At 49.6% G+C, this 9,287-nt stretch overlaps 4 protein-coding genes across 4 annotated transcripts; 2 read left to right on the top strand and 2 right to left on the bottom strand.

Moving 5' to 3' along the window:
* Positions 1-587: 587 nt before the first annotated feature.
* Positions 588-2,121, bottom strand: UCRPA7_2545 (putative agmatinase 1 protein; the record flags this gene model as incomplete). Its single annotated transcript, XM_007915120.1, has 7 exons — positions 588-716; positions 777-1,195; positions 1,257-1,486; positions 1,547-1,630; positions 1,685-1,775; positions 1,826-1,922; positions 1,990-2,121. 7 exons carry the CDS (start codon positions 2,119-2,121, stop codon positions 588-590), a joined length of 1,182 nt encoding a protein of 393 aa, XP_007913311.1.
* A 635-nt stretch (positions 2,122-2,756) lies between these two features.
* On the top strand, positions 2,757-4,253 carry UCRPA7_2544 (putative mate efflux family protein; the record flags this gene model as incomplete). The annotated part of the gene is made up of 2 exons (XM_007915114.1): positions 2,757-4,092; positions 4,141-4,253. The coding sequence occupies 2 exons, from the start codon at positions 2,757-2,759 to the stop codon at positions 4,251-4,253; spliced, it is 1,449 nt and encodes a 482-aa protein (XP_007913305.1).
* Positions 4,254-5,212: 959 nt separating this feature from the next.
* UCRPA7_2543 (putative mfs transporter protein) lies at positions 5,213-6,524 on the top strand (the record flags this gene model as incomplete). Its single annotated transcript, XM_007915117.1, has 3 exons — positions 5,213-5,220; positions 5,290-6,132; positions 6,185-6,524. The coding sequence occupies 3 exons, from the start codon at positions 5,213-5,215 to the stop codon at positions 6,522-6,524; spliced, it is 1,191 nt and encodes a 396-aa protein (XP_007913308.1).
* Positions 6,525-7,577: 1,053 nt separating this feature from the next.
* On the bottom strand, positions 7,578-9,164 carry UCRPA7_2542 (putative nucleoside transporter protein; the record flags this gene model as incomplete). Its single annotated transcript, XM_007915123.1, has 1 exon — positions 7,578-9,164. One exon carries the CDS (start codon positions 9,162-9,164, stop codon positions 7,578-7,580), a length of 1,587 nt encoding a protein of 528 aa, XP_007913314.1.
* Positions 9,165-9,287: the final 123 nt, after the last annotated feature.

Genomic DNA, 9,287 nt, shown 5'->3' with positions numbered 1-9,287 from the left:
AGATGAGCAGAAGAGTTTTGCGTTGGATAAAATCAACAAACTAGAGGAGTGCATTCGGTCACTCCATGTGAAGGCCATTCGTCAGGCTTTGAACGATATATGGAATGTGAGAACGAGCCTGGGTGACTTCGACGGTAATCTATGTGCAAGTCAGCTACTAGGTGCGTTTCTTTCACCACGAAGCAACTCTGCCTATGAGGCAACACTGACTATCACACGATGCAGAAAAGGTGCAATACAATATCATCCTGTTCTAGCCTTTGGCAGAGAAGCCTACACCTTTATTGAACAAGGATTAGATAACTTCTACGGCCAGCGAACCAGAACTGGAACAACCCGTAGCCTAGAATCGATTGTGCACTAGTCATTATGTTTCTTTGCATCGGTTGATTGAGTATTCGTTGCCTGGAGTTGGCAGAGGACCTTTCATTATAATACCTGAAAATAAGCTATGGTGTTACGGATGGAGTCTTTTACTTCCATTTATCTCCACAACTACATAGATTCGTGAAGCACAAGCCTCCGGCATGCTGTGCACCAAACCCTCCTTCCTCCCGTCTCGAGTAAGCCGTCGAAGGCCACTCATTTTACAATTCATCGATCTCCTTGCCGACCATCTTGCTCAAGGGACCATGCTTCACCATGATACTCATGACCTCATAAAGCACATCCGCAGCAGCCATGGTGGTGTGCTCAGCATTTGTATCATATGCGGGCTGTTTGCATCATTGTCAGCACCAACAGCGGGATCGGCTAGAAAGGGGAAGAAAACATACAGCAACCTCGACAATGTCGGCCGCGATAAGGTTCAAGTCCTCCAACCCGCGGATGATGGTCCTAAGCTCCCTAGTAGACCAACCTCCCGTCTCGGGAGTGCCCGTCGCAGGGGCAAAGGCCGGGTCCAGGGTATCGATGTCAATAGACAGGTAAACGGGTCTCTCAGTGCCGATCCGGTCGATGATTCTCTTGATGATACCGTCGGTGCCAATGGTGTCGATCTCGCGTGCCTCGACAATCTCGAAGCCGCAGTAGCCGTCATTGTCGTAATCGCTAGGTCCGCTGAGAGTTGTACGGATACCGGCGTGGATGTTGGTGTCGTTAGCGAGTAGGCCTTCCTGGGCGGCATGGTAGAAGTAGGTGCCGTGGTTAATGGCGGCGATGTCGGTAGGAGACCCGCCAAATACCTTGGGCTTCCCTGTGTTCTGGTGTTAGCATAGGCCTTGCGACGAACAGAGTGCTGGAAGTCTCTATCTTACAGGTATCCAGATGGCTGTCGAAGTGAATCACGGAGACGGGACCGTAGGCGCGGTTAATGGATCGGAGCAGGGGCAGAGTAATAGTGTGGTCGCCACCGAGAGTAATGACTCGAGGTAAGGTCTTGCCCTTGAGGGCGGGGCCCCTCTTGTCACCATCAGTGGCAGGCTTGCGCGAGAGAATCTCAAAGTGTCCCTCTTGGATCTGGTGAAGAGCCCAGGAGTTGTCGTATCTCCAAATATTGTCAGTTCTTACGCCTATCTTTTGAGTGTGAGGCGGGATGTGGTCTTACGATGTAACAGGGATGTCTCCGCAGTCGAGCACGGTAGCCCAGCTGTTGAAGGGGTTGGTCTTGAGAGGAACATTGTATCCGCCACTGAAATAGCGATTAACGTTCGTACATCTTGGCTAGGAGTAGTAAGAGTCGTACTAAAGATTCAATCTGCGGGATCCTTGTCGAATACCAGATGGACCGAAGCGAGCACCTGGACGATAGGACGTGCCGGTATCGAAGGGCGCACCTTGCCATACATTAGCTACAACAAACAAATGCTTGGTAGAATGATCTTACCAATGAAAGCAATGTCGTACTTAGCTTCGCGGTTCTGGAGACAGGGCTGGTAAGGCAGACGACCGAAGGTCGAGATACCGGAAAAGACCGAGTCCGCCTGTGTCAGGATGTCAGTCGTAGTTTCATATGGGGCGGATCTTCTGAAGGACTACAGAAGCACATACCTGTGTGCCGCCATCTCCGGGCAGTGTGTTGTACCACAGAGACTGGTGAGCTCCTGCGATGGTCTTCTGCTCGTGCCCGGTGTGGGCGAGGGCCAAGGTTGCCCAACCCAGTGCCAAGAGTGTTGAATGCATCTTCTAAGTTTTGCTTGTGACAGTGGTGATAGAAAGGAGAAGATTTCGAACATTGCAATTCAAACAGCGAACCAAATTTATATGACTTATCTCTAGCCCACGACTATGGCGCCGTACCTGGACCCATCCGAATCTTGTGCTTCAAACCCTCAAAGCTCGGATGGTGATCGAAGTGCTGCATGACATCGTCAGTCATCTTTCAAGGTGGCTATTTCACCAAAGTAAGCCTAGTCAAAAGTCCCACATTTCCGGGCCTTTGTTCGCATCTTATCGTGGCTACATTACCGTAAACGGTTAAGCAGTGCTGGGATATCGCTGACCTATCATGGCGCCGCGACGTTCCACATTTGGTGGGAGCATAATTGGCTGGTAATCATTGGTGATATCCCGGCAAGTGGCTATAATCGCTCTTTAGGACACCAAATTGTCGATAAGACGTGAACGTTGGGCGAGAAATCTGCATGACAACTACAGATTTGTCAAGCATCGCGATACTACATTACGCACTTGGTATAACCCGGTGAAAGTCCGGCTTGAGGTTTGTTTTGATCTCGTGTTGAAAGACCTGCCGAGATTCTCGAATCTGTTAAACCTGGTCCCTTTTGCAACAAACATATCGACTCTTGTGAGAAGAAATGAACAATTCACGAGGTCCAGAGGGTAGCCTCCATCCAGATATGGAACAGTTTGCTGATGAAAATGCGCCTCTACTCCCCTCCCGTCCGACTCGTCGAACGGCTACCCGATTAGAACACATCGAATGGTTCGCTGAGATGTGGTTTCTGACCAAGGCTTCGATTCCCGTTATCCTAGCCTATATACTTCAAAATAGTCTACAGACGGTCTCCGTCCTTGTCGTGGGAAGGCTTTCCTCGGAAGCTTTGGCGGTCGCCGCGTTCTCGTACATGTTCGCTATGGCGACCGCATGGCTGATTGCTCTGGGAGGTACAAGTGCCCTGGACACATTGGCTTCGAGCAGCTTCACTGCGTCAAAAGACAAAGGAAATCTAGGAGTACTCCTACAGCGAGGAATCATTGTGCTGACGGCCTTCTATGCCGTCGTTATAGTCATCTGGGTTTTATCTGAGCCTCTATTCAGAGCGCTGGGCCAACCCGAAGCCATTTGCATCCACAGTTCCAGATTTCTCCAACTACTCGCCCCTGGCGGTCTCGGCTACGTCTGGTTCGAATGTATGAAGAAGTTCCTGCAGGCCCAGGGCATATACCGACCGGGAACATACGCCCTCATGATCACATCACCACTCAATGCTGGTCTCAACTATCTCTTCGTTTACACTTTTGATTTCGGCTTATATGGCGCTCCTGTGGCCACCGGCATCTCCTACTGGCTTTCCTTCCTGCTTCTCGCTGCCTATGCTGCCTTCATTCAAGGAAAAGAATGCTGGAGCGGACTACAGCTGAGACGAGCCCTTTCAAACCCCTGGAGTTTTGCTAAGCTCGCTTTTTTAGGGGTGATTCATGTCGGCACTGAATGGTGGGCATTTGAGATTGTCGCTCTTGCTGCAGGCCGGCTTGGAACACTTCCTCTTGCGGCTCAGTCTGTTATCATGACCGCTGATCAGATTATCAATACTATTCCTTTCGGTCTCGGTGTTGCAGAGTCGGCGCGGTTAGGCAACATGCTCGGGGCAAAAAGCTCTAAGGGCGCTCGGCGCTCCGCCCATTGTGCCGCTATCCTCTCCATCTTCTTTGGCTCGATTATCCTCACGATTCTGTTGGCAACGAGAAACAACATCGGAAGCCTCTTCAATGGTGATAAGCAAGTCATCGCCCTTGTTGCCGAAGTCATTCCCTACGTAGCCTTATTCCAGATTGCAGACGGACTGAACGGAAGCTGCGGCGGAGCGCTGAGGGGAATGGGACGCCAGTGGGTTGGCGCACTCGTCAACTGTATAAGCTACTATGGAGGAGCTCTTCCCGCTGGCATCTACCTCGCTTTTCATGGGTGGGGTTTGTCTGGTCTCTGGATGGGGCAATGCGTAGCTCTCTCACTCGTAGGCGTACTTGAATGGGTTATCGTCGGTCTGAGTGACTGGGATAACGAGGTGCAAAAAGCCGCTAATAGGCTGGACGAGGACAACGAAGAACAGAATGCTGCCGTCTTCCATTAGATAGATTACTCACGCGAAAAGTTACGTATGACCGCTGAGGATAGAATAGAAGACCTTGCATTGTGCAAAATGATTGCAACCCAGTTGTGCTGTGTGCCGTGAACTCAGTAGGGCAATGCAGGATACATGCGCGTCAATTCAATTCCATGGCGCCGCGGGAAAGCAGATTGATCTGGCCAGGAAACCCTACTACTGCCTTCCCTGGTACGTGCGATACCACCATACAGGCCACCCAAGAAATTTATGTGAATCACAATCAACAAGCCAAGCGTGGGGAGGCATTGCCCAGAATCATGCCATGCCAATAGTGTTAGCGGGTTGAGTGTTAGTTGGTTCAAATTGCGACAGACATTGTCGTTCCTCAATTCAAACGCTTATCAAGAAACAGAACTCAGGCCGTATGATCCTCTAGTTCCGAAATACTTGGCAGTGACTAAAGGATCTCAGCTTGTAAGTAAAAAGCGTCTTCTCAAAGACGTACTGTACAGATAAGGCGCGTATTGTTCCTTTTCGGGCAAGATTGGCGGCCGAACGCTAACGTGGAAACGACGGAGATAAGAAAGCCAGCGCCACAAGCCATCACCCCTGATAAGCGTGTTAGTGCTGTTTTGTAGTTGCAAGTAGTCATACTAATTAGATGTCCGCGTTCATATCAAGCATCATGATATTATATGTATAAGTAAACGTAATCCGGTAGGCCAAACTATCAGCCAAGCAGTTCGATCCATTAACACTGTCAACTCCAGCAAAGGCTGGTTGTTATTGAGGACATGGCCAATGCTGAAAAAACAGACGAGCCTTCGGGCGTGGCAACGTTGCCAGAGTCGATTGCACCAGAAGCAGACGAAGTTCTGTTGAGCAAGGATGGCTTCAGGCTGTTCCCGCAACCCATCCTTGGCGATGAACTCGACCCTTTGAATTGGTCCTTTTTCAGGAAACACACAATCCTGGCGATTGTTATGTCTCTGTAAGTTAACTAAAGGCTTCGTTCCTTCAGCGTTGAGGGGAGTAAATAATAACGCATCGGGGACATCAGGTACTTCATGTTCACGTACATCACAACGACCACGGTCCCATCCTTCCCGACGCTCCAGGAGAAGTATTCTATCAATGCGGAGCAAGTAAACTGGACCGTAGCTATTCCTGCGCTCGGCCTTTCTGTCGGACCCTTGCTGTGGGCGTCCCTGGCAGACATCATCGGTCGGCGACCTATTCTCATCCTCGGCACAATCATGGCTTTGGCTTCGACAATTGGAGCCGCCCTAGCCCCGAACTATTCCGGTTACATGGCTGCGCGATTCTTCCAAGGGTTGGGTGTCAGCCCTGCATCCAACGTTGGTTTGGCCATCATCAACGACATCTTTTTCGAGCATGAACGCGGCCAGAAGCTGGGACTCTGGGTACTGGCCATCGATCAAGGCCTCTTGTTCGGCCCATTGATTGGCGGTTTCGTCAATATTGCCGGCTACCAGTGGATTCAATGGCTCTCTGTTATCTTATTCGGCGTGATTCTTCTCGCCGAAGTCATATTTCTCCCCGAAACTCTCTATCCACGTCACCTCATGCTAGCAGTAATGCATAGTAGCGGACGGCTTACGAAGACAGGCAACGAAAAGCCTTCAACCGCGGATCCATCTCAACCGCAAACACACATCACTGTGCGGAGAACCAAGAACTTGCCATTTGCGAATGTGGCCCCGCTCCCAGGGATCAAGCACCCGAAGCCATACGACACCATCATCCGATTCTTCAAGACGTTCAGGTACATTGTTGTATCCGTTTCCATCATGACTTATTGCTTCGGCTGGTACTGGTGGGTGCTTTCGGTGGTCACTCTGGTACCTACCGCATACTCGACCTATCCAACACACATTCAAGGGTTTGTGTTTTCATATCTCTGTTGATTACTTCGCTAGCTAACTCTGCAAAAGACTTCTATACCTTGGCCTCATCGTCGGCACCTTTGTCTCTGAGGTCTTGTGCTCAGGAAGCCTAAGTGATTGGATCGTAATCAAACTTGCCAAACGTAGCCACAACCAGAAAGCGCCGGAGATGCGCCTCTGGCTGGCCTATCCTGCCGTTATTCTGACCGCCATCGGTCTGATTGTCTGGGGTATTAGCGTTGATCACGGTTACCACTGGATAGTCGGCCAGGTGGCCCTTGCTCTTTGTAAGCTCTTCCCCCTGACCTTCGTCCTATCCAAAGCTGAGTTTCTTCACAAGTTGGTGCCGGTATTCAGATGGGGAATACTGCAGTCTGCTCCTATGTAGTCGATGCTTACCCGATGCAAAGCATGGCGACCATGACCTTTTACGCGGTGATGCTGAATCTTTCGGCATTTGTAGACCCCTTCTTCATCGTGCCGTGGGTTGACAGTGCCGGATTCACCTGGACTTTTGTTGGACATGCTATCATCACTGTCTTCTTCTGCATTCCAGTATTAGCAGTGATCCACAGGTTTGGTAAGGTCATACGGGAGAAGGCGGGATCCATAAATTGGGTGAACCCGGAGTTCGAACAGACTGGATGATACTAAGACATATGTTCCTTAAGTGGTTTCTTGATGTTCTGTTCTGTTGATGTACGTAAACATACACACGACCCCTGGCAGGACCCGAATGGGCAACTATCACTAGAAGTACATAGATACATCGCGTCGTCTTGATATGCTCCTATTTAATAGAAACGGACGGTAACACCACCTCCTTAGATAAGTTTAACACTGCTGATATCTAGCGTCCTAGTGTCAATTTTACTAGTTATGATGGCAATTATAGCATAATGACTATGTTATCTTATATCTTCTTCATAAGATAGTTTCTAACGTTATGATTGCCAATATTATAGACATTTACGAAACTTTGATCAGTGCCGAATACGTCTTAAAGAGTTGTCAAGTATAAGTTGTTTGAATACAAAAGTGGTAAAATATAGTAAAGATAAAGATAATGTTTCAGAGCAACGAAATTCACAGGCAAGTGCTTAGTGTCTATAATCTCTAGTAAAACTCAATGGTAAGGCAGCTACCTATAATCCCTAATAAACACCAATACGATGCAACATTGGCCTCGAGAACAGAGTATCTAAGCGAATGGTGGGTCACTCTAATCGAGAGTAATCTGTCTAGGGTTTACTCCTGGCTTATTGTGATGTAATTTAATAGATCACCGCTTTGCAAGGTGATCCTTATCTTATTTACACGTAACTAGAATTCGCATGCCCTGCGTGCGACTGGATTTTCCATCATGTCTGAAGGGTGGTTAGGTTTCTGTCTGTGACACCCCAGCCTGAAATACTTTACAAACTCTTTCTTCCACTCTTGTCTAACGTCCAACATACTTTAGCTCTACATACCTCAATGGAATGAATGTAATTAACGTAAACACCAACGTGAGCTCGTTTGCAATATCACCACCGCTACCCCCAATAAGGCCACCAAGTGGACCCACATACCATGTCTGGACCATACCAAGAACCCAACCAGCCACACCAATGAGAAAAGCGACACATCCGGCAATGCCTAGAGGAAGACGCTTTGGGTCACTCCATCCATCAAGGTCGTAATTATCTAACGAGCCCTTGCGGAAAACATAGTGCTCGACGAAAATAAGCACGAAGAAGGAAGTCATCCAGTAGCCTAACAGGGACAAGAAATTCAAGAGGTAGGTGCTGAGCGAGTTTCCAGCTCCGATAGCAAGCCCGACGACAACACCAAAAAGCGCGATAGACCACATGAAACGAGGTATACGAGCGAATGGACGGGCAAATTGCTGGATCGAGAGAGCACAAGAGTATAAGTTGATGCTGTTCTGTCCTATCCCAGCAAGCGACAAGACTACCAGCGTGAACTTGGCGTAGCCACGGGGATATAACAGCTTCTGCAACAAGAAGCCAATGCCCTCGTTCTCATAGACGTCAGACAACGTCTGGTCAGCTCTAATCAAGGTTCCGATACAGCAGCCAAGTAGCATGTTGACACAGGTCGAGACCGTAATGCCCATGGTGCAGAGAAAGAAGACCTCGACTCGAGAAGTGTTGATAGGGTAGTGCACATAATAGTCGGCCGCCAGCGTGCACCAAGAGACACTGAAGCCATACATAACAGCAAGCAGAGAGAGAGCGCTGCCGCTCATATCGACGCCGCCGAGCCCACTCTCGGCCTTGATCTCCGCCCGGGGTGCAATCTCTCCATACATTACGAGGAAGAGGATGAAGAAGACGATCCAGGCATACTTCTCGTAGAGAAGAACTGCTTTGAGACCGCAGAAGTTGACCACGGTACTGCCTACGGCAATGATGATTATGCCCACAGCTTTGTTGACTCTGCCATCCGAGACAGCAGAGATGGCCGAGCCAGCTGTGATGCAAGCAAGAGAGGAGAAGCCAACCTGAGTAATGACATTCAGAGCGGCGGCAATTTTGGATGGATACCACCCGAAACTGTATCGTGAGATGGAAATTTGCCGTAAACCGGTGCCAGGACCAAGTGTCGCACACCACCCAGTAACGGCGGCTCCAAGCAGGTTGCCGAACACAGTGATAGCTACACTGCGACTGAAGTCGAAGCCGAGCTGTGCACCCAGGATGCCGGTAGAGAGGGTCGAGATATTAAGGAGACCTCCCGCCCAGAGAAGGAACATGGCTGCCTGCTGATGCCATGACTGAGGCACCTTCTCTTCGGCACGGATACGTTCGATGGCGTGAGACTCGATGCCAAGCTTACGGTCTAGGGCGGCTTCCATCGCGAGCAGCTTATCGAATATACCACCGGCGGCTGACCCATCGGCACCATGAGCTTCGTGGATGGATGGTGACTCAGTAGTGTTGTCATGATTAAGGGGCTTCTTCAAGGCTTCAACGGATGGGGTCTTCTCGTAAGCTGAGGCAGCCGTAGAAGCGTCTTGTTGCATCTCGGCGTCGTTTGCAACTTTTCTGAGGAAAATACTCTTGCCCTTCCCTTTACAAGATATTCGAGACGACTATAACGGTGGATGGGCGAGATTTTGTGGTTAGTCGGGGTAATAAGGACCATG

Source organism: Phaeoacremonium minimum, assembly GCF_000392275.1.
Source record: "Phaeoacremonium minimum UCRPA7 unplaced genomic scaffold PA7_03_scaffold_167, whole genome shotgun sequence".
Classification (NCBI taxonomy): domain Eukaryota; kingdom Fungi; phylum Ascomycota; class Sordariomycetes; order Togniniales; family Togniniaceae; genus Phaeoacremonium; species Phaeoacremonium minimum.
This window is presented reverse-complemented; position numbering and strand designations above follow the sequence as displayed.